At 43.7% G+C, this 26,421-nt stretch overlaps 3 protein-coding genes and 7 non-coding genes across 10 annotated transcripts; 4 read left to right on the top strand and 6 right to left on the bottom strand.

The window, feature by feature from the left end:
* Positions 1 to 1,294: 1,294 nt before the first annotated feature.
* On the top strand, positions 1,295 to 1,366 carry TRNAM-CAU (transfer RNA methionine (anticodon CAU)). Its single transcript has one exon. It is a non-coding gene; the product is annotated as a tRNA-Met (tRNA).
* A 1,496-nt stretch (positions 1,367 to 2,862) lies between these two features.
* TRNAL-CAG (transfer RNA leucine (anticodon CAG)) lies at positions 2,863 to 2,945 on the top strand. The gene has a single exon. It is a non-coding gene; the product is annotated as a tRNA-Leu (tRNA).
* A 2,302-nt stretch (positions 2,946 to 5,247) lies between these two features.
* On the bottom strand, positions 5,248 to 5,703 carry LOC132779308 (histone H3). The gene has a single exon (XM_060782996.2). The coding sequence runs from the start codon at positions 5,680 to 5,682 to the stop codon at positions 5,272 to 5,274; it is 411 nt and encodes a 136-aa protein (XP_060638979.1). The 5' UTR covers positions 5,683 to 5,703; the 3' UTR covers positions 5,248 to 5,271.
* A 2,848-nt stretch (positions 5,704 to 8,551) lies between these two features.
* Positions 8,552 to 8,623, bottom strand: TRNAG-UCC (transfer RNA glycine (anticodon UCC)). The gene has a single exon. It is a non-coding gene; the product is annotated as a tRNA-Gly (tRNA).
* A 6,258-nt stretch (positions 8,624 to 14,881) lies between these two features.
* LOC132777673 (histone H2A type 1-E) lies at positions 14,882 to 15,662 on the bottom strand. The gene has a single exon (XM_060780084.2). It carries the CDS (start codon positions 15,569 to 15,571, stop codon positions 15,182 to 15,184), a length of 390 nt encoding a protein of 129 aa, XP_060636067.1. The 5' UTR covers positions 15,572 to 15,662; the 3' UTR covers positions 14,882 to 15,181.
* A 255-nt stretch (positions 15,663 to 15,917) lies between these two features.
* LOC132777674 (histone H2B 5-like) lies at positions 15,918 to 16,454 on the top strand. Its single transcript, XM_060780085.2, has one exon. It carries the CDS (start codon positions 15,994 to 15,996, stop codon positions 16,372 to 16,374), a length of 381 nt encoding a protein of 126 aa, XP_060636068.1. The 5' UTR covers positions 15,918 to 15,993; the 3' UTR covers positions 16,375 to 16,454.
* Positions 16,455 to 20,846: 4,392 nt separating this feature from the next.
* Positions 20,847 to 20,920, top strand: TRNAI-AAU (transfer RNA isoleucine (anticodon AAU)). The gene has a single exon. It is a non-coding gene; the product is annotated as a tRNA-Ile (tRNA).
* A 183-nt stretch (positions 20,921 to 21,103) lies between these two features.
* On the bottom strand, positions 21,104 to 21,175 carry TRNAG-UCC (transfer RNA glycine (anticodon UCC)). The gene has a single exon. It is a non-coding gene; the product is annotated as a tRNA-Gly (tRNA).
* Positions 21,176 to 22,955: 1,780 nt separating this feature from the next.
* TRNAI-UAU (transfer RNA isoleucine (anticodon UAU)) lies at positions 22,956 to 23,049 on the bottom strand. Its single transcript has 2 exons — positions 23,012 to 23,049; positions 22,956 to 22,991 (listed from the first exon to the last, which is right to left on the bottom strand). It is a non-coding gene; the product is annotated as a tRNA-Ile (tRNA).
* Positions 23,050 to 25,596: 2,547 nt separating this feature from the next.
* On the bottom strand, positions 25,597 to 25,679 carry TRNAL-CAG (transfer RNA leucine (anticodon CAG)). Its single transcript has one exon. It is a non-coding gene; the product is annotated as a tRNA-Leu (tRNA).
* Positions 25,680 to 26,421: the final 742 nt, after the last annotated feature.

Here is a 26,421-nt window from a genome sequence, read left to right as displayed (position 1 = left end):
AGAGGAGATATGATAGCCATGTATAAATATGTGAGAGGAAGTCACAGGAAGGAGGGAGCAAGCTTGTTTTCTGCTTCCTTGGAGACTAGGATGCAGAACAATGGCTTCAAACTACAAGAAAGGAGATTCCATCTGAACATGAGGAAGAACTTCCCAACTGTGAGAGCCGTTCAGCAGTGGAACTCTCTGCCCTGGAGTGTGGTGGAGGCTCCTTCTTTGGAAGCTTTTAAACAGAGGCTGGATGGTCATCTGTCAGGGGTGCTTTGAATGCAACATTCCTGCTTCTTGGCAGGGGGTTGGACTGGATGGCCCATGAGGTCTCTTCCAACTCTTTGATTCTATTATCCTAACAGCTGGTAAACTGATATATAAACCCCACTTACCTATTTTCCAACAAACCTCACAACCTTTGAGGATGCCTGCCATAGATGCAGGCAAAATGTCAGGAGAGAATGCTTCTGGAACATGGCCATATGGCCTGGAAAACACACAACAATCCAGCTGGTAAACTGGCTGTGATTTCTGGGAATTGTAGGCCAGCTTCTGCCAACCTAGCAGTTTGGCAGAAACTGCCTCCTTCTTTGGAAGCTTTTAAACAGAGGCTGGATAGCCATCTGTCAGGTGTGCTTTGAATGCAATATTCCTGCTTCTTGGCAGGGGGTTGGACTGGATGGCCCGCGAGGTCTCTTCCAACTCTTTGATTCTATGATTCTATGTCCAAGTGTAGTCCAGATCCATCATTGTTCGAATCCATAGTGCTTTCTGGATGTAAGTGAACTACAACTCCCAAAATCAAGGTCAATGCCCACCAAACCCTTCCAGTATTGTCTGTTTGTCATTAGAGTTCTGTGTGCCAAGATTGGTTCAATTCCATCATTGGTGGAGTTCAGAATGCTCTTTGATTGTAGCTGAACTATAAATCCCAACAACTACAACTCCCTAGTGACAAAATTATTTATTTTTTGAGTGATGGTCACTCCTTGGGTTAGTAGGTGTCTTGTGGCCAAATTTGGCGGCAATTCGTCCAGTGGTTTTTGAGTTATGTTAACCCCACAAACAAACATTACATTTTTATTTATATAGATTTATTTATTCTTACATTTCTGACAAAACAGCACACAATGTAGTATTTCACCACCTTCCATAACAATCCTGCAATGCGGTTGAGTTGTCAAGGAAGAGCATTGAAGAATGAAGCATACCGAATAGTAGAAATCCAATGAGATCCCTTTAAAAAGGGAATACATTTAAATGAGACAGATGTAAAGGGTTTGCAGGAAGACTCTCTCTGTGCAGCAGAGTGGCGCAGCGGAAGCGTGCTGGGCCCATAACCCAGAGGTCGATGGATCGAAACCATCCTCTGCTAAATATTTTTTGATATATAAAATATATATTGTATCCTTAAAAGAACTAGGCAAATAGAGAATGTGAGACTATGAGGCAAAGAGAGAGAGGGAAACTTACAGACACCTTTGTTTACTAAAATACTCACGGATGCTATGGAATTCCCTAAAGTCATATGAAACAGCGCCATCTTGTGGCCAGTTCAGTTTCTCTCTCATGGATTCCAACGCCTCTTGTATTGCAGTAGCTGCTGAGCTTGTTGACCTAAAGGCCGCAGGTTCGATTCCGGGGAGCGGCGTGAGCTCCCACTGTTAGCCCCAGCTTCTGTCAACTTAGCAGTTCGAAAACATGCAAATGTGAGTAGATCAATAGGACAAGCTGGAATGTGTCCAGAGGAGGGCGACTGAAATGATCAAGGGTCTGGAGAACAAGCCCTATGAGGAGCGGCTTAAGGAGCTGAGCATGTTTAGCCTGAAGAAGAGAAGGCTGAGAGGAGATATGATAGCCATGTATAAATATGTGAGAGGAAGCCACAGGGAGGAGGGAGCAAGCTTGTTTTCTGCTTCCCTGGAGACTAGGACGCAATGGAAGAATGGCTTCAAACTACAAGAGAGGAGATTCCATGTGAACATGAGGAAGAACTTCCTGACTGTGAGAGCCGTTCAGCAGTGGAACTCTCTGCCCCAGAGTGTGGTGGAGGCTCCTTCTTTGGAACCTTTAAACAGAGGCTGGATGGCCATCTGTCAGGGGTGATTTGAATGCAATATTCCTGCTTCTTGGCAGAAAGGGGTTGGACTGGATGGCCCATGAGGTCTCTTTCCAACTCTTTGATTCTATGATTCTATGATCCTAACAGCTGGTAAACTGATATATAAACCCCACTTACCTATTTTCCAACAAACTTCACAACCTTTGAGGATGCCTGCCATAGATGCAGGCAAAACGTCAGGAGAGAATGCTTCTGGAACATGGCCATATGGCCTGGAAAACACACAGCAATCCAGCTGGTAAACTGGCTGTGATTTCTGGGAATTGTAGGCCAGTTTCTGCCAACCTAGCAGTTTGGCAGAAACTGCCTCCTTCTTTGGAAGCTTTTAAACAGAGGTTGGATGGCCATCTGTCAGGGGTGCTTTGAATGCAATATTCCTGCTTCTTGGCAAAATGGGGTTGGACTGAATGGCCCATGAAGTTTCTTCCAACTCTTTGATTCTATGATTCTATTCTATGATTCTACCGCTCCAGAGGGAAGGTAACGGCGCTCCATGCAGTCATGCCGGCCACATGACCTTGGAGGTGTCTAAGGACAACGCCGGCTCTTCAGTTTAGAAATGGAGATGTAGTTTCTTTTCCAAAGGGTCCTGGTGCCTCACTCAACTCCCATTATGCAATTGTACATACATCCCCCCAATGGCAGAATGTGATACCTGATTTTACTTATTGAATGATACAAAGGGTTATTTGAAAGGAATAGGGGAAAATACCACAGTGTACGAAAATTATGGCCCTTTGTGCAGGGCTGTCAGGATGGCCGAGCGGTCTAAGGCGCTGCGTTCAGGTCGCAGTCTCCCCTGGAGGCGTGGGTTCGAATCCCACTTCTGACAAATAAGATTTTCTTCTCCTGCAAGACACTGTTTTTCCCTTTCTGACGCTAATCAATAAATCTAAACCTCACAACCTCTGAGGATGCTTGCCATAGATGCAGGAGAAACGTCAGGAGAGAATGCCTCTAGAACATGGCCATATAGCCCGAAAAAACCTACAACCCAATAAATCTAACTGACTTATTAATTTGCATAGATTGTAAACATGGAGCTCTCTTTCAAGAAACATTGTTCACTGCTATTCCTCAGTCCAAGGAGTAATTTCTTAAAAATTGAGTCAATATGGCTGGAAATCCCATTTATCACATGGCTTTCCTTCCATTGGAATTGTCAGTAAGGTGATCTTAAATCGAGTTTTTCGGGCTGTATGGCCATGTTCCAGAAGCATTCTCTCCTGACGTTTTGCCTGCATCTATGGCAGGCATCCTAAATTGCATTATAAGTCTACTTGCTCACATTGCTAATGCAGTTTGCTTTCAATTGAAACATCATGCTGTGGAATCCCGGGAGTTGCAGTTTGCCAAGGTCCCCAGGCTTCAAAGGGAGTTAATGCAATTTGCTTTCAATTGAAATGCCATGCTGTGGAATCCCAGGAGTTGTAGTTTTGCCAAGGTTTCCAGACTTCAAAGGGCGTTAATGCGGTTTGCTTTCAGTTGAAAGGCCATGCTGTGGAATTCCAGGAGTTGCAGTTTGCCAAGGTCTCCAGACTTCAAAGGTTATTAATGCAATTTGCTTTCAATTGAAAGGCCATGCTATGGAAATTCAGGAGTTGTAGTTTGCCATGATCTCCAGACTTCAACGGGCATTAATGCGGTTTGCTTTCAATTGAAAGGCCATGTTGTGGAATCCTTGGAGTTGTAGCTTGCCAAGACCTCCAGACTTCAAAGGGCATTAATGTGTTTTTTTTCCTGGTTATTTAATATTTAATGTATATTTTACTTAAGTGATATTTGTCTTGACTGTTATAATGTAGCACAAATCCTATGTAAAATCATACTACGTCTTTTTGACATTAATATTGAAACCTGAAATATATACAGAAAGTCTTTACTGTATATTCCATGCTGTGGAATGCCGGGAGCTGTAGTTTGCCAAGATTTCCAGACTTCAATGGGCATTGATGCAGTTTGCTTTCAATTGAAACACCATGCTGCGGAATCCTGGGAGTTGCAGTTTGCTAAGATCTCCAGACTTCAAAGGGCGTTGATGCAGTTTGTTTTCAATTGAAATGCCATGCTGTGGAATCCTTGGGAGTTGCAGTTTGCCAAGTTCTCCATACTTCAAAGGGTGTTGATGTGGTTTGCTTTCAATTGAAAGGCCATGTTGTGGAATCCTTGGAGTTGTAGTTTGCCAAGTTCTCCTTACTTCAAAGGGTGTTTGTGGTTTGCTTTCAATTGAAAGGCCATGCTGTGAAATCCTGGGACTTGTAGTTTGCCAAGGTCTGAAGGCATCAAAGGATGTTGACCCCTCACTAAACTACAACTCCCAAGACTCCATAACTGTGAGCAATAGCATTTAGAGGGGGTCAGACTCCCTATATAAATGGGAGCTGTACCAGGCTTCAAAGGGAGTTAATGCGATTTGCTTTCAATTGAAAGGCCATGCTGTGGAATCCTGGGAGTTGTAGTGTGCCAAGATCTCCAGACTTCCAAGGGCATTAATGCGATTTGCTTTCAATTGAAAGGCCATGTTGTGGAATCCTGGGACCTGTAGTTTGCCAAGGTCTCAAGGCATCAAAGGATGTTGACCCCTCACTAAACTACAACTCCCAGGACTCCGTAACTGTGAGCAATAACATTTAGAGGGGTCAGATTCCCTAGTTTTAGACTGGAGACATAAACATGCCATTTAATTAGCCTATGGTTTCCAAGTGGGATTAAACTGTATTATTCACTCTATTCCTAACCTGTGTTGACTAGTCTCTAAATCTCTACAAATAAAAATGCAATTGTTTGTGGGAGTAACATCACTGAAAAACCACTGGACTAATGGGAGACCAAATTTGGACACAATACACCTCTCAGGCCAACGAGTGACCATCACTCATAAAAACACTGAAAAACACAACAGAAGGGACATAAAAATCCAAAAAACTTTTAAAAATACATTACAATGCATGCAGAAAACCACACCTATAAATATACACACAAAACAAGAGACCAGGCTACAGCAACGTGTGGCAGTGGACGGCTAGTAGGGTATAAATCCACTCCAGTAATATACTCAATTCATTATGCGCACTCATATATTGCAACATCAGCTCTTTTGGAGATCAAGTGGTGGCTCTTAAAAGAGCCTTTTGGGTTTGTATGGGAGGGAATGCGCCTCAGGCCCTCTCTCCGCGGATGCGGCGGGCGAGCTGGATGTCCTTGGGCATGATGGTGACGCGCTTGGCGTGGATGGCGCAGAGGTTGGTGTCCTCGAAGAGCCCCACCAGGTAGGCCTCGCTGGCCTCCTGCAGCGCCATGACGGCCGAGCTCTGGAAGCGCAGGTCCGTCTTGAAGTCCTGCGCGATCTCCCGGACGAGGCGCTGGAAGGGCAGCTTCCGGATGAGCAGCTCCGTGGACTTCTGGTAGCGGCGGATCTCCCTCAGGGCCACGGTGCCCGGGCGGTAGCGGTGAGGCTTCTTCACGCCCCCGGTGGCCGGAGCGCTCTTCCGAGCCGCCTTGGTGGCCAGCTGCTTGCGGGGAGCCTTCCCGCCGGTGGACTTACGAGCCGTCTGCTTAGTACGGGCCATCCTTTCCTCCTCACAACCTTCCTTGACAGAAAACTGCGACGAAATGAGTCTGAGGCGTCGACGCGCCGGGTTTTTATAGGCTGCCTCCGGCGTTCTGATTGGCTGGGAGAGCTCAGCGACCGTTGCAAGGTTTGAATGTCCCGCGCTAGGCGCTGATTGGACAGAGCTTATAATAACTCTCTCTCCTTTGTTTACACTCTCATCCTTTCACCGCTGAAAGGAATTTTTAGACCAGGCATGGGCCAACATGTTCTGGAGACCTGGGAGTTGTAGTTTCACAAGGGTTTTAGCCTAGTCGTGGAGCCCCCTGTGGTGCAGTTGGTTAAACCCCTGTGCCAGCAGGACTGAAGACTGACAGGTCGCAGGTTTGAATCAGGGGAGAGCGCGGATGAGCTCCCTCTATCAGCTCCAGCTCCTCATGCGGGGACATGAGGGAAGTCTCCCACAAGGATGATAAAATATAAAATCATCTGGGTGTCCCCTGGGCAACGTCCTTGCAGACGGCCAATTCTCTCACACCAGAAGCGACTTGCGTCACTCCTGACACAACAACAACCCTCATCCTTTCACTGCTGACGTCACTCCTTCTCACGTCACTCCTGACGTTACTCCTTCTCACGTCACTCCTGACACAACAACAACCCTCATCCTTTCACTGCTGAAAGCAATTTTTAGACCAGGCATGGGCCAACATGTTCTGGAGACCTGGGAGTTGTAGTTTCACAATGGTTTTAGCCCAGTGGTTCTCAACCTGGAGTCCCCAGATGTTTTTGGCCTACAACTCCCAGAAAACCCATCCAGTTTACCAGCTGTTGGGATTTCTGGGAGTTGAAGGCCAAAAACACCTGGGGACCCCAGGTTGAGAACCACTGTGCCAAAAAGGACGTGTCTCACTAAACTACAGCTCCCAGGATTCCATAAATGTTATGGAGACCTGGGAGTTGTAGTTTCACAAGGGTTTCAGTGGTTCTCAACCTGGGGTCCCCAGATATTTTTGGCCTACAATTCCCAAAAATCCCATCCAGTTTACCAGCTGTTAGGATTTCTGGGAGTTGAAGGCCAAAAACACCTGGGGACCCCAAGTTGAGAACCACTGTGCCAAAAAGGACTGGCGTCGCACCAAACTACAGCTCCCAGGATTCCATAATAGCATTGATGGCAGTTAACAGCAATAATAAATAGTATAGAACAGGTATGGGCCAACATGGGCCCTCCAGGTATTTTGGACTTCAACTCCCACAATTCCCTACAGCCAAACTGAATTCATTCTAAGTGTAGACCAGGCGTGGGCCAACTTGGGCCCTCCAGGTATTTTGGACTTCAACTCCCACAATTCCTAACAGCCTACTGGCTGTTAGGAATTGTGGGGGTTGAAGTCCAAAATACCTGGAGGGCCCAAGTTGGCCCACGCCTGGTCTACACTTAGAATGAATTCAGTTTGGCCCCATTTGAACTGCCCTAGCTCAATGCAATGAAATCCTGGGATTTATAGTTTGCTGAGGCACAAACATTATTTGGCAGACAAGCCTAAAGACCTTCTAAAACTACAGCTCTTAGGCTTCCATATCACTGAGCAATAGCAATTCAACTGGGGCCAAACTGCATTCATTCTACTATGTAAACACAACTTGTATTTGTATTTTTCCACCACAAAGGGGGGGCGGTGCTGGGCATGCTTGTCTTGCAGGGTTTAACAAGGTTTATCTGCATTTTATGGGCAAAGACAGACTTGCAAATTATCCAGGGTTGCTTTAAGAATGGAGGAACTGAATCATTGCATCGCAAACTAACCTCTGGGGGGAGGAAATAAGAAACATTTTTGAAAAGCCCGCCCTAAATGCTGATTGGCTGCTCCCTACTTCGGGCTCTAAGTGCTGATTGGCTGCTCCCAACTCCCGGCTCAAAGAAGGAAAGTTTTTGCTCCTCCCAAAAACTGTCCCTTTGGAAACAATGCCTTGAGGGTGAATTAAGAAACAGCACATTTATTATTGGGTGCATCTACACTGCAGAATTAATGCAGTTTGACAGATCTTTTACACCAGGAATCCTACATTGGGTTGCTGTGAGTTTCCCGGGCTGTATGGCTATGTTCCAGAAGCATTCTCTCCTGACATTTCGCCTGCATCTATGGCAGGCATCCTCAAAAGTTGTGTGGTCTGTTGGAAACTAGTCAAGTGAGGTTTACATATCTGTGGAACGTCCAGGGTGGTAGAAAGAACTTGTCTGTTTGAGGCAGGTGTGAATATTGCAATTGGCCACCCTGATTAGCATTTAATGGCCTTGCAGTGTCAAGGTCTGGCTACTTCCTGCCTGAGGAAATCCTTTGTTGGGAGGTGATTAGCTGGCCCTGATTGTTTCTTGTCTGGAATTCCTCTGTTTTTGTCATACCAGTGATGTGGTTGGTAGAAAGAAGAAGAAGATTTGGCATGTTTGAAGTTAGTTTTGGTATTTTTTTTCTGGCTTTCTGTATTTGTGAGGTTGTGAGGACCTAGTTAAAAACATACAGAGGTGGAAACTTCTCCACATTTAGAGATAAGAAGTTTCTGACTTTTTAAATACAAAAAAAGGAAAACAAGTGAGGAGAATAGAAATAGTGTTCAAGTCAATTTATGAAGACCCCCATGATTTTGGAGACCACCCTATTAAAGGACTTCTTTACTAGGGTGCAATTTCATAGGCAAGGAAGATTCAGAGATGGTTTGGTATTACCTTCATTGGAAATACATCATTACAACCCCTACTGTTATTTTGCAGTCCCCCATTCAAAGCAGTCTCCCATTCAAATACTAACCAGGGCAGACCCTGCTTAGCAACCTGAATCAGGGGGTGCCTTTTAAGAAAGCAATGTGTTCCCTACAAAAAATAATTATGCGTTGGCCGGGAATCGAACCCGGGTCAACTGCTTGGAAGGCAGCTATGCTCACCACTATACCACCAACGCCTATATGTAAACACAACTGAAATAATTCAGGTTTCTAGTCCTCAGTGAGCACATTAGGTCAAACATTCCAAAATTAAAACTGAATTGGCTTGCTGTGAGTGTTCCAGGCTGTATGGCCATGTTCCAGAAGCATTCTCTCCTGACATTTCACCTCCATCTATGGCAGGCATCCTTAGAGGTTGTGAGGACCTCACATAAATAACAACACTAAAAAATGACTCTCAACACTAAATAAAGAACAACACTCGAAAACAGACAAGAAACAATCAAGACCAGCTAATCATCTTCCAACAAAGGATTCCCCTAGGCAGGAAGCAGCCAAACCTTGAAGCTGCAAGGCTATTCAGTACTAATCAATTGCAGCATTCACACTTGCCTCAAGTAGACAAGAGTTATTTCTCCAACCCTAGAAATTCCACAGATATTTAAACCTCCCTTGTCCTAGTTTCCAACAGACCTCACGACCTCTGAGAATGCCTGCCATAGATTTGGGTGAAACGTCAGGAGGGAATGCTTCTGGAACATGCTTATACAGCCTGGAAAACTCACAGCAACCCAGTTACAGACCTTTATCTACTATGGCTCAATGCTGTCAGACAGGATTATTTTTAATATATATGTGTTATTGTGATAATTGTATGCTTATGTTCTTTTGTTAATTTTATGTCATGCTGTTTACTCTGTATGTTTCGATGATGTTATTTGAAAACCGCTGTAAGCTCACAGCAGCCGCTCCCAGAAAAGACACAGGACGCCAATCCGTAATCAATCAGGAAACTTTTACTACTGGATGCATATACACAATGAAAGCCAGGATTGGCGCACAGACACAAGTCAACCCTTATATACCCTCCCCCACATTCGAATCCCCTCTTCCCGCCTGACAATTATCCCGCGCAATATTCCCCGCCAAACTGCCAACGGCCCCTCCCAAGGCCACCAGCTGCAATCCCTTATCAGTTCTCCATGTCAGGGATCCGGTTTTGTGCGCCAACATCCAAGGCCAGGAAACCGAGTCCTGACATAATGTCCCCCTCCACCTCTTCTTCTTCCTGGAAGGGAAATATACGTCACCATTATGTTCCTTCTTCATCTAGCGGACCTTGGTATTTTTTCAACAAACTACAATGAAACGTTGGGTGTATTTTCCCCAATACCTTAGGTAGTTTCAGGGTATATGTCACTTCATTCACCTTGTTAGAAATTCTAAAAGGACCGACGTATTTGGGAGACAACTTCCGAGAGGGGGTATTTAACTTAAGGTTTTTTGTGCTCAGCCACACTAAATCCCCTTCTTCCAATTTGTCACCTACCCTCCTTTTCCGATCTGCAAACAACTTATATTTTCGCTGTGCCTCTCGCAGTGATTTTGCCACTCCCTCCCAGTTCGCCTTCATCTTGTATGACCATTCTTCCTTTCCCTCCAGTTCTTCCCCCCAACTCGGCAGTTTGGGAAAAGGGGTTACTTCCATGCCGTATACTACCTCAAAGGGGGATTTCCCTGTGGATGCGTGACAGGCTCCATTGTACGCAATCTCTGCAAACGGGAGTAGATCGGCCCAGTCAGTTTGGCATTGGTTTGTGTATGTTCTTAGGAACATTCCCAAGGTCTGTTGTGTGCGCTCGACCCCCCCATTTGTCATGGGATGGAACGCTGAGCTCAAGGTTCTTTCCACCCCCATCAATTGCATGAAACCTTCCCAGAACCTGGCTGTAAATTGTACCCCTCGATCACTAATTACCTGGTCCGGACAACCATGCAACCGGTAGATATGTTTGATAAACAACTCAGCCAATTTCTCTGCAGATGGCAACTTAGGCAGCGCTATGAAATGTGCTTGTTTTAAGAATAAATCCATCACTGTCCATATATAGCGCTGACCCCTGCTGACTGGGAGTTCACCCACAAAGTCCATAGCAATCACCCTCCAAGGTCTTGATGGCTCTGCCACCTTTTGCAATAACCCCGTTGGCTTTTGTGTGGTTGCCTTACTTTGTGCACACGCATTACATTTGGATACATACACTTTGGTGTCACCCCTCATCCCGGGCCACCAACACTGTCGTGCCAACATTTTCAGGGTTTTCGTCACTCCCCAGTGTCCTGCCCCCTTGTTGCCATGGCATCTAATCATCATTTTTTCCCTTAGGTTGCCTGGGATATATAGCTTCCTGTGCACAAATCCCAATCCATCCTTCCATTCCACCTTTTCCTTATTTCTTTCCAGCCACTCATCCTCCCTGCATGCTTGTCTTATCTCCTCCTCCCATCCCCCGTCCTTGCTCTCAATCCCCACCAGCCTTTGACTGCGCTCCTTTTGCGCTCGGGTTTGTACTGCCATGCCCCACTGCTGTTCTGAGAATATGCTCCCCTTTGGGCCTCGTCCCCTCCCTCCATCCTCCGGCATTCTTGACAACGCGTCTGCGACCACATTTTGGTTCCCCTTTTGGAAACGCAGCTTGAAATCAAATCTGCTGAAATACTGCCCCCATCTTATTTGCTTCGCTGACAATTGCCTGGGTGAAGTGAGGTATTGTAAGTTTTTATGGTCGGTCCACACTTCAAAGGGGATGCCGCTTCCTTCTAATAAATGCCTCCATGTCTCTAGGGCCCTCACTACCGACAGGGCCTCCTTTTCCCACACCGGCCAGTTTCGTTCAGTTTCGCTGAACTTTTTCGAGATGAACCCGCATGGCTTCAACCTCCCTTCTGGGTCCCTTTGCATCAGGGCCGCCCCGTACGCCCAATCTGATGCGTCACAATGGATCACGAATGGCTTGGTTAAATCGGGGTGGATTAATACCGGTTCTTCAGTGAACCTGCGCTTCAGTTCTTCAAAAGCCTTTTGGCATTCAATTGACCAATCTAACTTTGCTCCCGGGGATCGTACCTTTACTGTTTCCCCCCTTCCCTTCGTCTTTAGCAGTTCAGTTAAGGGCACCGTTATTTGAGCAAATTCCTTTATGAAACCCCGGTAGAAATTTGCAAACCCGAGGAATGATTGCAACTGTTTGCGCGTTTGGGGAGGGCTCCACCCCCTGACATCCTCCACTTTTGCTGGATCCATTGCTATCCCTCCCTTGGATATTCGGTATCCCAGGAAGTCTATCTGTTCTTTATTGAACTCACATTTTGGCAGTTTTGCAAACAGTTTTGCCTCCCTCAATTTCTGGAGCACCTCTCTCACCAATTTGACATGAGATCGTCTATCACGGGTAAACACAATTACATCATCCACAAAGCAAAACACCCCGCGATACAATAGTGGGTGTAACACCTCATTAATCATTTGCATAAATGCTGATCCAGAGCCCCTTAGCCCGAAGGGGCAGACGCAGAATTCAAAATGGCCGAACGCGCAGGTGAACGCAGTTTTCCACCTGTCCTCGGGCCTTATGCGCAGTTTATGATAAGCTTCGATTAAGTCAATTTTCGTGAACACCCTTGCTTCCGACAATCTCGATAGTAAGTCCTTAGTCAGTGGCATGGGGTAGTTGTTGGTGGTGCTCACTGCGTTCAGCCCCCTATAGTCCACGCACAGTCTCAATGAGCCATCCTTTTTGTGCCTAAACAACACTGGGGCTCCCAAGGGTGATTCGGAGGGCCTTATAAACCCTCGGGCCAAGTTTTTATCAATATATTTCCTCAGTTCCTCCATCTCCTTGACTGACATGGGGTACAATCTACTCCTGGGCAACTTAGCGTCCTCATTGAGTTCAATCTTTACTTCGACCCTCCTAGGAGGGGGAAGCTGGTCTGCCTCCTTCTCGTCAAACACATCCTCAAAGTCTCTGTATTCAGGGGGAATTTCCTGCACCCCACCTGCCGTGTTTTCTTCCCCCTTGCAACAATTTCCTCTTTCTCCGCTCTGGAATGTGATGCTGCCTTCCCTCCAATTGATCTGTGGGTTGGCTTCTCTTAACCATGGCATCCCCAGTATCACATTGTAAGTAGCCATAGGGGATACAACGAAGGTTATGCTGCCTTCCCAGCTCGTCTGTGTTTTAGGACGTGCCCCGGGTTCCCGGTCACTCCTCTCCCCTGCGCTCCACATCGATTCCCCTCGGGGTGGCGGTTCCTCCAACAGGGGGGCCAGCCTCTCCATCACCTTTGACATCATCGCGAGGGTTGTCTCCATTGATGCCATCTTTTCCTCCAGGCACTCCAATCTCTGCGGGGAGGGAAACTCTAGCCCACTGCTTTCTCTCGTTGCCGCCCCTGCCCCCTTCACTCGCCTCTGTGTGACTCCGTTGGGCTGGGCATATGCAGTCGATGAAGCCAAGGCATTCACTCTCTCCAGCTCCTCTTCTGCATTTCCGAAAGGGGAGGCTGGTTCCCCCCCCTCCGTTGGATCTTCTTCCCGTTGCATAGGGGTGCCTCACCACAGCCGTGGGATGGCACCGATGAATCCTGGCTTAATGTAAGCTCACAGCAGCCGCTCCCAGAAAAGACACAGGACGCCAATCCGTAATCAATCAGGAAACTTTTACTACTGGATGCATATACACAATGAAAGCCAGGATTGGCGCACAGACACAAGTCAACCCTTATATACCCTCCCCCACATTCGAATCCCCTCTTCCCGCCTGACAATTATCCCGCGCAATATTCCCCGCCAAACTGCCAACGGCCCCTCCCAAGGCCACCAGCTGCAATCCCTTATCAGTTCTCCATGTCAGGGATCCGGTTTTGTGCGCCAACATCCAAGGCCAGGAAACCGAGTCCTGACAACCGCCCTGTGTCCCCCTCGGGGAGATAGAGCGGCATATAAAGATTATTATTATTATTATTATTATTATTAAATCATTGGATTGGTAGTCTTAGAAGTCCTTGAGCCTTTTCTTGCAGAGTGTTGTTGCCTCACCAAAGTGAAACTCCCAAGATAGTATTGAGACAGAGCAGATAAAGTGGCATCCTTCCTAAATATAATAATAATAATAATAATAATAATAATAATAATAATAATAATAATAAATGGTTATATGGAGCAAGATCATATGTATGTGTGTGTGTGCATGCTACACATTTGCTAGACTAGACTTAGGCCAACTTGGGCTTTGTAGGTGTTTTGGACTTCAACCCCCAGCATTCCTAACAGCCTCAGGCCCTTTCCTTAAGCGGCTGAGGGGGAAAAGGAAGGGGCCCGAGGCTGTTAGAAATGCTGGGAGTTGAAGTCCAAAACACTTAGAGCCCAAGTTGGCTCATGCCCATACTAGACATAAATACCTTCAGTTTTATCTTACTGTAACATATTATCAACAATTGTATATAATGTTTTGTGTGGATCAGTGCTTGGATAATACACTTTATTATGTTACACAAAAGCAAGAAAAATGTAACATTGGCTACTGTTATTGGGACTCAGTTGATACACTTATATATTATTACACAAGTAATAAAAATTGCAGTGAACTTACAAAGTTTGGCACTCTATTTCCCAGGAAAATATAAAGTTGGCTACTGTTACTGAAAAAGTAAAGAGTAGAGACATCACTCTGGCAACAAAGATCCAAAGATCCACCTAGTCAAAGCCATGGTATTCCCTGTAGTAACCTACGGATGTGAGAGCTGGACCTTAGAGAAGGCTGAGCGAAGGAAGATCGATGCTTTTGAACTGTGGTGTTGGAGGAAAGTTCTGAGAGTGCCTTGGACTGCGAGAAGATCCAACCAGTCCATCCTTCAGGAAATAAAGCCCGACTGCTCACTGGAGGGAAGGATACTAGAGACAAAGTTGAAGTACTTTGGCCGCATCATGAGGAGACAGCAAAGCCTAGAGAAGACAATGATGCTGGGGAAAGTGGAAGGCAAAAGGAAGAGGGGCCGACCAAGGGCAAGATGGATGGATGGCATCCTTGAAGTGACTGGACTGACCTTGAAGGAGCTGGGGGTGGTGACAGCCGACAGGAAGCTCTGGCATGGGCTGGTCCATGAGGTCACGAAGAGTCTGAGACGACTGAACGAATGAACAACAACAACAATTCGGGCTCAGTTGATATACTTGCGTATTATTACACAAGTAATAAAAATTGCAATGAACTTACAAAGTTTGGCATTCTATTTCCCAGGAAAATATAAAGTTGGCTACTGTTATTGAAGCTTAATTGATACTTTTACATTGTTACATAAGTGAAAAAAATGCAATGAACTTACAAAGTTTGGCACTCTATTTCCCAGGAAAATGTACAGTTGGCTACTGTTATTGAAACTTAATTGATACATTTTTATATTTACATTGTTACAGAAGTGAAAAAATTGCAATGAACTTACAAAGTTTGGCATTCTATTTCCCAGGAAAATATAAAGTTGGCTACTGTTATTGAGGTTTAATTGATACTTTTACATTTACATTGTTACACAAGTGAAAAAAATTGTAACGAACTTACAAAGCTTGGCACTTTATTTCCCCCATTAGTATCAGGGCTTGGATGATACAATATTTCCTGGAGGAGATTGCAAATTGTTTCCAAGTGATCAAGTTCTTTTTCTGAATGTGTGGGTGGCTCTTAAAAGAGCCTTTGGGTTCTGTTTTTTTCTCCTGGAGACCAAGAGGGCTTTGTTTACTTCCCTTTGGCCTTGTGGCTCTCGGTCTTCTTGGGGAGGAGCACGGCCTGGATGTTGGGCAGGACGCCTCCCTGGGCGATGGTGACTCTGCCCAGCAGCTTGTTGAGCTCCTCGTCGTTGCGGATGGCCAGCTGCAAGTGGCGAGGGATGATGCGGGTCTTCTTGTTGTCCCGGGCCGCGTTTCCCGCCAATTCCAGGATCTCAGCCGTCAGGTACTCCAGCACTGCCGCCAGGTAGACCGGCGCCCCGGCTCCCACCCGCTCGGCGTAGTTGCCCTTCCGGAGGAGACGGTGCACACGGCCCACGGGGAACTGCAGCCCGGCTCTGGAAGAGCGAGTCTTCGCCTTGGCTCTGGCTTTGCCTCCTTGCTTGCCGCGTCCAGACATGATTTAAGCTTTCAGAGAAGAACCTTTCGAAGAAGAGAAACTACTCTTGAAATGAAACGGATGGAGAGAAAATGCTCTTCCTTGCCTTTTATTCACTCCTGCGGCTCGTAATTGCGAATTCCGATTGGCTGCCTGTTTCCTTTTGAGTTCATCTAACCAATAGAAAACACGGCTACTCTTCTGCCCAATAGGAACGCGGCATTTTATATCCCCCCAATAGAATCACAATGGAAGAATTCCTTCATTTGCATAGTGGTTCTAACCGCCCAATAGGAGACGCGCTCTCCCCAGCCAATGGGAAACAGCGAATTCTGAGCTACTAATTAGCATAGACGTTGTATAAATACAGAGCGCTCAGAGTCGGCTGGTTAGTTCTTTGAAATTCTTTGCTGTTGTGAGTGTGTCGCAGAGAGAGTTTGACAATGCCAGAGCCAGCAAAGTCAGCGCCTGCAGCCAAGAAGGGGTCGAAGAAAGCAGTGACCAAGACCCAGAAGAAGGGAGACAAGAAGCGCAGAAAGAGCCGCAAGGAGAGCTACTCCATCTATGTCTACAAGGTGCTGAAGCAGGTCCACCCGGACACCGGCATCTCCTCCAAGGCCATGAGCATCATGAACTCCTTCGTCAATGACATCTTCGAGCGCATCGCTGGTGAGGCCTCCCGCCTGGCGCACTACAACAAGCGCTCCACCATCACTTCTCGCGAGATCCAGACCGCCGTCCGCCTCCTGCTTCCCGGGGAGCTGGCCAAGCACGCCGTCTCGGAGGGCACAAAGGCTGTCACCAAGTACACCAGCTCCAAGTAAACTCCCAATGGAGTCCCTAAACAGACCCAAAGGCTCTTTTAAGAGCCACCCACTTTCTCAACAAAAGAGTTGCCATTGCATTTCTTGCAACTTGGGATATTCCTTTTAGAAACTTTCAGGTATTCTATTAATCGAACACTAAAGGGTTCATCTAGCACTCATGTTTTGGACTCCCCAACTCCCGGAAGTCTCAGCTGCCTTGGCCAACAATACCAGGAATACCAGTTTGGGGTGGCAACAATGCTGTAAAAGTAAAGTAGTTTTAACACTAATTGAACTGTCATGTCTGTATGTTATGGGGCTCTGCGGTTTGTAGTTCTGCAAGGTCTGCTCTGACAAATAGAACTTTGCTTCACTAAAGTAAAATTCTCAGGATTGCTCCAGTGATAACCTTAATAATAATAATAATAATAATAATAATAATAATAATTTATTTATACCCCGCTACCATCAGTGGGTTAAAGCACTGAGCTGCTGAGCTTGTTGATCGAAAGGTCGCAGGTTTGATTCCAGGGAACGGCGTGAGCTTCCGCTGTCAGCCCTAGCTTCTGCCAACCTAGCAGTTTGAAAACATGCAAATGTGAGTAGATCAATAGGTACTGCTCCGGCTGGAAGGTAATGGCACTCCATGCAGTCATGCTGGCCACATGACCTTGCAGGTGTCTATGGACAACGCTGACTCTTCGGCTTAGAAATTGAGATGAGCACCACACCCCAGAGTCAGACATGATTGGACTTAATGTCAGGGGACTACCTTTACCTTGTCCTTTTTAACAATGTAAAAGTGCATCAATTAAGCCTCAATAACAGTAGCCAACTTTATATTTTCCTGGGAAATAGAATGCCAAACTTTGTAAGTTCATTGCAATTTTTATTACTTGTGTAATAATATATAAGTGTATCAACTGAACCCCCAAAACAGTAGCCAATGTTACAGGTTGCAGGTTCGATTTCAGGGAGCGGTGTGAGCTTCTGCTATCAGCCCTAGCTTCTGCCAACCTAGCAGTTCGAAAACATGCGAATGTGAGTAGATCAATAGGTACCGCTCCGGCGGGAAGGTAACGGCGCTACATGCAGTCATGCCGGCCACATGACCTTGGAGGTGTCTATGGAGAACGTCAGCTCTTCGGCTTAGAAATTGAGATGAGCACCACACCCCAGAGTCAGACATGACTGGACTTGATGTCAGGGGACTACCTTTACCTTTACCTACCATCTCCCCAAGGGACTCAGTGCAGCTTACATGAGGCCAAGCCCAAAATACAACAAGCAATAACAATACAAGCAATTTAAAATAACAAAACAGTAAACCAATAACACATACAATATCAATAGGACAACACACTTTAAAAACTATGGGTAGGCCAAATGTAATTAAATTAAAAGATTAAAAATAAAGCTGGATATGGATGAAAAAGTGATAGGGCAGTGATAGAGCAGACCTAAATATATAAAATGCTTTAGAGGACAAAGTGCTATGGAATCATTATTCTGGGAAGGCACACTGGAACAACCACGTCTTCAAGCTCCTCTTAAAAGCTTCTCCAGTTGAACTGAAAATAAATAAATCAACTTTTTAATACTAAAGAGACATTTGACTTGTGCCTTGGACTCCAGGGTACCTAACCTGGAACTTTATAGTGCAGCACAGAAGGTCCTACAATCTAGTTTGTTAGTTCAATTGCAGATTGTGACAATAGGAGCCCTTCTCAGCTCCTCCGCTCCAGGGATTGTTGGATGAAAATGATTATCTTGATTCATCACAGTCTGTTTTTAGGCTTGGGCACAATACAGAGACAGCTTTGGTCGCCTTGGTGGATGACCTCCATAGAGAACTAGACAAGGGGAGTGTGTCCCTGTTGGTTCTCTTGGACATCTCAGCGGCTTTTGAAACCATCGACCATGGTATCCTTCTAGGGCAGCTCTCTGGAATAAGTCTTGGGGGCATTGCTTTGCAGTGGCTCCACTCCTTCCTGGAGGATCGCACCCAGTTGGTGAAGCTAGGGGACACCTGCTTGGACCCCTGGCCATTGACCTGTGGGGTCCCGCAAGGCTCCATTCTATCACCCATGCTTCGTAACATCTATATGAAACCACTGGGTGAGGTCATCCAGAGTTTCAGAGTTCAGTGCATCTGTATGAAAATGACACTCAACTCTACTACTCCTTTCCACCTAATTCCAAGGAAGCCAGCCAGATCCTGAACCAGTGCCTCAGAGCTGTGATGAACTGGATGGGCGATAACAAGCTGAAGCTTAATCCAGACAAGATAGAGGTCCTCCTGGTCATTCATGAGACCAATTGGGGTATAGGATGGCAACCTGTGCTTGATGACATTACACTCCCCCAGAGGACACTGGTCCATAGTCTGGGAGTCCTCTTCGATTAATCGCTGACTCTTGAAACTCAGGTATTGGCAGTAGCTGGGAGGACCTTTGCACAGTTAAAGCTTATGTGCCAGCTGCGACTGTACCTCAAGAAGTTGGACTTGGCTACGGTGGACCATGCCTTAGTTACATCCAGATTGGACTACTGTAATGCACTCTATGTGAGACTGCATTTGAATTGCATTTGGGGCTGCAATTGGTACAAAGGTCAGCAGCTAGACTTCTAACTGGAGCTAATTATAGAGAGTACATGACACCCCTACTAAACCAACTCCACTGGCTGCTGATATGTTTCCAGTCCCATTTCAAAGTGCAGGTTATGATCTATAAAGCCTTAAGCAGCTCTGGTCCTGCCTATCTTCATGACCGCATCTCCCCCTATGAACTGGTGTGGGCTCTAAGATTTGCCAGGGAGGCCCTCCTCTTGATTCCACCACTGTCACAAGCACAGTTGGTGGGGACGAGGGAGAAGGCCTTTTCAGTGGTGACCCCCAACTTTGGAACTCCCTCCCAAGAGAGATTAGGCAAGCATCCTTTCACAGAGATTTTAAAACCTGGATGTTTCAGTTTGCATTTGAGAATGCCTAGTCCCTAGTTTTAAATGCCCAGTCCCTAGGTTCCCTAATAATATTTTGTTCTCTGCACTTCATCCAATACTCAGAATTATGATACACTGCTTGCACAATACCATGTGTAGCCCTTTTATAGCATGGCCACACCCACTGTACTACTGGCAATTGTTGAGTATTGTTTTAGAATCATGGAATCATAGAATGCTAGAGATGGAAGAGACCTCGTGGGCCATCCAGTCCAACCCCATTCTGCCAAGGAGTAAGAAAATCACATTCAAAGCACCCCCAACAGATGACCACCCAGTCTCTGTTTAAAAGCCTCCGAAGGAGGAGTCTCCACCACACTCCGGGGCAGAGAGTTCCACTGCTGAACGGCTCTCACAGTCAGGAAGTTCTTCCTCATGTTCAGGTGGAATCTCCTTTCCTGTAGTTTGAAGCCATTGTTCCGCGTACTTTCAATTGAGTTTTAACATTGCTGTTTTATACTATGTCTTTATTTTAATTGTGTTTTTCTTTGACAAATTGTTTTGTATCTATGTCTGTGGGCATTTTGTCCCATATGTAAGCCACCCTGAGTCCCTTTGGGGAGATGGTGGTGGGGTATAAGAATAACATTATTATTATTATTATTATTATTATTAATAATAATGGGTTGTTGTAGGTTTTTTCGGGCTATATGGCCATGGTCTAGAGGCATTCTCTCCTGAAATTTCACTTACATCTATGGCAAGCATCCTCAGAGGTAGTAATAATAATAAAAATAATAATTTTGTGCTTTCATCGTGGCCCAAATCTAGTTGTTAGTCCTGTGCAGAATAGATCCACTCAATGGGATTTACCTTTGTGTTGATTCACCATACAGTAACATGAACGCTGTGGCTAGGACTTGAATGAATGAGTGTGCTCCAGTTGGGGCAAATAAATCCCAGCGTTATATTTTTTTTTCCTTTTGCATAATCTGATTACTTTTACATACCAAAACTAATTCTGATTTCTGGTCTGATTTCTGATAATTTGGCGCCCTCTTGCATTTCAAGCTGGAATGTGTCCAGAGGAGGGCGACTAAAAGGATCAAGGGTCTGGAGAACAAGCCCTATGAGGAGTGGCTTAAGGAGCTGGGCATGTTTAGCCTTCAGAAGAGAAGGCTGAGAGGAGATATGATAGCCATATATAAATATGTGAGAGGAAGTCATGGGGAGGAGGGAGCAAGCTTGTTTTCTACTGCACTGAAGACTAGGACGCAATGGAACAATGGCTTCAAACTACAAGAGAGGAGATTCCATCTGAACATGAGGAAGAACTTCCTGACTGTGAGAGCTGTTTAGCAGTGGAACTCTCTGCCCCGGAGTGTGGTAGAAGCTCCTTCTTTGGAAACTTTTAAACAGAGGCTGGATGGCCATCTGTCAGGGGTGCTTTGAATGCAATTTTGCTGCTTCTTGGCAGAAAGGGGTTGAAACTAGTCATGGGATTATTTCAGATGGAGGGGACAGCCAACATTGCAATCACAGCAATTGGCCGGTTAGCTCAGTTGGTTAGAGCGTGGTGCTAATAACGCCAAGGTCGCGGGTTCGATCCCCGTACGGGCCAAATATGTTTTTTTAATTTGTCCAATGACGTCGACATCACAAGGAGGTGAACAGCACTGTTTTGTGGAAATGAAATACAATTTGCAGTGTAAGGAGTTAAGATATATTTTGGTATATGCATGTTTATTTTAAATGAAAAGAGAGAAAAATACAAGCAATATTTGGGGACAAAAAAAAATAATTCTGCGTTGGCCGGGAATCGAACCCGGGTCAACTGCTTGGAAGGCAGCTATGCTCACCACTATACCACCAACGCCAGGACAGAGACAGTCATTCCAATGAGCTCTCATAGACCCAAGAAAGCAGGAAAGGTACTTTGATTTATGCCCATGTTTTTGTCAAATTATTTCCTTCAAAATCATAATGTAAAGTATTGAAAGGGATCTTGTAATATCATTGAGATTAACCGAGGATGCATCACACTGCAGAATGAATGCAGTTTGACACCCCCATTGAACTGGGAGTCCTGGGAGTTGTAGTTATGGAGTCCTGGAAGTTGTAGTTTCACAAGGGTTTTAGCCCAAGAGGACTGACGCCTCACCAAACTACAGATCCCAGCATTCTATAACAGCATTGATGGTTGACACCCCATTGAACTGCCCTGGCTCCATCTTATGGAGTTCTGGGAGTTGTAGTTTCTCAAGGGTTTTCGCCCAAGAGGACTGGCACCTCACCAAACTACAGATCCTAGCATTCTATAATAGCATTGATGGTTGACACCCCATTGAACCGCCCTGGCTCCATCTTATCGAGTTCTGGGAGTTGTAGTTTCACAAGGGTTTTAGCCAAAGAGGACTGGCGCCTCACCAAACTACAACTCCCAGGATTCTATAACAGCATTGATGGTTGACACCCCATTGAACTGCCCTGGCTCCATCTTATGGAGTTATGGGAGTTGTAGTTTCCCAAGAGGACTGGCACATCACAAACTACATCTCCCAGGATACCCCATTGAACTGGCCTGGCTTCATGTTATGGAACTCTGGGAGTTGTAGTTTCACAAGGGTTTTCGCCCAAGAGGATTGGCGCCTCACCAAGCTACAGATCCCAGCATTCTATAATAGCATTGACGGTTGACACCCCATTGACCTGCCTGGCTCCATCTTATGGAGTTCTGGGAGTTGTAGTTTCACAAGGGTTTTAGCCCAAGAGGACTGGCACCTCACCAAACTACAGCTCCCAGGATTTTATAACAGCATTGATGGTTGACAGCCCCTTGAACTGCCTTGGCTCCATCTTATGGAGTCCTGGGAGTTGTAGTTTCACAAGGGTTTTAGCCAAAGATGACTGGCGCCTCACCAAACTACAACTCCCAGGATTCTATAACAGCATTGATGGTTGACACCCCATTGAACTGCCCTGGCTCCATGTTATGGAGTTATGGGAGTTGTAGTTTCCCAAGAGGACTGGCACATCAAAAAATACATCTCCCAGGATACCCCATTGAACTGGCCTGGCTTCATGTTATGGAGTTCTGGGAGTTGTAGTTTCACAAGGGTTTTAGCCCAAGGGGGCTGACGCCTCACCAAACTACAGCTCCCAGGATTCTATAACAGCATTGATGGTTGACGCCCTATTGAACTGCCCTGGCTCCATCTTATGGAGTTCTGGGATTTGTAGTTTCAGAAGGGTTTTAGCCCAAGAGGACTGGCTCCTCACCAAACTACAACTCCTAAGATTCCACAATAGCAGTGTTGGCGGCTAACAGTAATAATAAATAGTGTAGAGCAGGTATGGTCAAACTTGGGCCCTCCAGGTGTTTTGGATTCCAACTCCCACCATTCCTAACAGTCTCAGGTCCCTTCCTTTTCCCCCTCAGCCGCTTAAGCGGGTAGAGGCACCATTGGCCCATGTATCTAAGAAAGCAAACACAAAAGCTTTCTCACCAAAGGTGTTACAAGATCCCAACTAGTCTCCTTTTCCCAAGCTCCTTAACTGGTCAAAGGTGGAGCTGAGAGACATGCAGACCCCCAATTTGTCATTTAATAAAGTTGAGCCAAAGTGTTGACCAGTCTGAATGGGAGGAGCAAAACTAGTGCTCCAGGTGAGGCTCGAACTCACAACCTCGGCATTGCTTTCACTAGTACTGCTGTATAAGTACCGCGCGCTAACCGATTGCGCCACTGGAGCTGCCGTTCACACGCTCCCTGTACAGTTTCCCTTGTGTGGTTTCAGTTTCTGAAAGGGATAGTTTGATAGTTAGATTCTAAACTATAAAGGGGAGAAAAATCTAACTCTATTTGTTAAATTGTTGGAGGATTTTTGAAGTGAGCTGTTAGCAAGATCACTGAGTATCTGCTTATGCTCTGAGGCTGATAAAGTGCATATTTAGACAGTAAATGCAGTTTGATACCGCTTTAACTGCCATAATTCAAAGCTATGGAATCCTGGAAGCTGTAGCTTGATGAGACACCAATATCCTTGTGGTAGAAAAGGCTAAAGGTCATTTGAAACTACAACTCCCATGATTCCATAGCAGTTAAAGTGGTTTCAAACTATTTATTTTGCAGTGTAAATGCATTTCAAGCACACTTAAAGAGTGTGGAGAGAAAAAGCAGGGTATAAATAAGCATAATAATAATATCAAGGAGGAAGAGGTAATAATAATACAATACAATATAATAATAATAATAATAATAATAATAATATAGTAATATAGTCACACTAATGTATTAAATATCATTCCCACTAATAATATTTAATATATAATGATATTATAGTATTACTAGCCATCCCCTGCCATGTGTTGCTGTGGCCCAGTCTGTATATATGTGTTTTATATGTGTGTGTATATTTGTGTATATGTTTATGTGTGTGTTTGCGTATATATATGTGGTTTTGCACATGTGTTGTAATGTAATTTTGGGGGGTTTTTTGGCTTCTAAAGTCCCTTTGGCTGTGTTTTTTCAGTGTTTGTATAAGTGATGGTCACTCATTGGCCTGATCAGTGTCTTGTGTCCAAATTTGGTGTCAATTCATCCAGTGGTTTTTGAGTTATGTTAATCCCACAAATGAACATTACATTTTTATTTATATAGATTAGTATTATATTGTATTATTGCCTCTTCCTCCTTGATATTATTATCAATATAATATAATAATATACAATAATATTATTGTAATTTAGTAATACTAATATATTAAATATCATTCCTACTGATAATATATAATGATATTATAGTATTATTAGTATTTTATTGTGTTGTTGACTCCATCTCCTTGATATAATTATCAATATAATATAATAATATGCAATAATAATATTGTAATATAGTAATATTAATATATTAAATATCATTCCTACTGATAATATATAATATATAACAATATTATAGTATTATTAGTATTTTATTGTATTATTGCCTCTTCCTGCTTGATACATTAGTATTAATGCAATATAATATAATAATAATGTAATATAATATATTACAATATAGTAATATAGTAATATTATGTATTAAATATCATTCCTACTGATAATATATAATGATATTATAGTAGTATTAGTATTATATTATTTTGCCTCTTTCTCCTTGATATATTATTAATACAATATAATAATATACAATAATAATATTGTAATATAGTAATACTAATATATTCAATATCATTAATACTGATAATACTATTATAGTATTATTAGCATTATATTGTATCATTGCCTCTTCCTCTTTGATATTATTATTAATACAATATAATAATATACAATAGTAATATTGTAATATAGTAATACTAATATATTAAATATAATTAATACTGATAATATATAATGATATTATAGTATTATTAGCATTATATTGTATTATTGCCTCTATCTCCTTGATATTATTATTAATACAATATAATAATATACAATAAGATTATAATATAGTAATACTGATATATTAAATATCATTACTACTGATAATATATAATATATAATGTTAGTATAATATTATTAGTATTATATTGTATTATTGCCTCTTTCTACTTTATATATTATTTATTAATTTATTTATGATATTTATATGTCACCCTTCTCACCCCAAAGGGGACTCAGAGCAGCTTACAAGATATATATACATACAAAATATTATATTATTTGCATAGTACAATATCATTATTAAATATTACTATATTGTACTATACCATTATATTGTAATATTATTCCTAATATTACATGTAATGTAAATATATAATTATAATATCACATTATTATTAGTATTATATTGTATTACATTATAATATTATATATATAATATTATATATTATATATATGTTCTTAATGCAATATAATAATATATAATAATATTGTAATATTATATATTACAATATAGTAACGCAGTAATACTAATATATAAAATATAATTACTACTGATAATATATAATAATATATAATGATATAATATTATATTGTATTACATTATAATACTATTATCAATATTATATGTATATGGAATATATTATGTTATTAGCATAGCACAATATTAGTATTATATATTACTATATAAGTAGTTTAACACCACTTGAATTGCCATGGCTCAATGCTGTAGATTCTTGGGAGTTGTAGTTTTACAAGGCCCGCCTCTGCCAAACAGTGCTGGTGCCTCACCAAACTACAGCAACTCCGAGGGCTCCTTAGAACTATTGAGTTTAAACAGGATCAAACAAAAGGCATTAGAAACAAAATACTGAAGTTGTCAGAAGTGGGATTCGAACCCACGCCTCCAGAGGAGACTGCGACCTGAACGCAGCGCCTTAGACCGCTCGGCCATCCTGACTTCCTTCATAAGACCACCAGTACATTTTCAAAGTTTTCTCTATCACATCTTTGTGGTGGTCTAATACCTATGTGAAACTTTTACCATTGTGTTGCTGTGAGTTTTCAAGGCTGTATGGCCATGTTCCAGAAGCATTCTCTCCTGACGTTTCGCCCACATCTATGATAAGGTTGTGAGGTCTGCTGAAAACTAAGAAAGCGGGGTTTAGAGATCTGTGAAATAATGCCCAGGGTGGGAGACAGAACTCTTTTCTGATGGAGGCAAATGTGGATGTTGCAATTGGCCACCTTGATTAGCATTGAATGGCCTTGCAGCTTCATAGCCTGGATGCTTCCTGCCATTGGCCACTTTTTACCATTGTATCCCCAGATATTCCTTTTGAAGCCTCGTTTGAAAAGAAAAAAAAACCGCACACACAACGATAAAGTGTCATATTGGGAGCTTTTTAGGCACCAGCAATATTTGACAGAGAAGACCTTGCAAAACTGCAACTCTCATGATCCCAAAGCATTAAATGTGTCAAATTGCATTAACTATGCAGTGCAGACACACTCTAATACACAGCTACTCAGTAGTCCTAGGCTCCAATAGCCTAAATGGCATGCACTACTATGGCCGACCCAGTTTTAATAGTGTCTCGTTGTATTATTACTGTTTATTGTTTACTTTCCTTAACTGTTTTTAATTTGCTTTATGTATTGTATTGTTGTATTGTGTTCTGAGGCTTCGGCCTGTGTAAGCC

The sequence above is a fragment of the Anolis sagrei genome, chromosome 6 (assembly GCF_037176765.1).
Source record: "Anolis sagrei isolate rAnoSag1 chromosome 6, rAnoSag1.mat, whole genome shotgun sequence".
Lineage (NCBI taxonomy): Eukaryota > Metazoa > Chordata > Lepidosauria > Squamata > Dactyloidae > Anolis > Anolis sagrei.
Note: the sequence above shows the minus strand (reverse complement) of the source record. Positions and strands in the feature narration are given on the sequence as shown.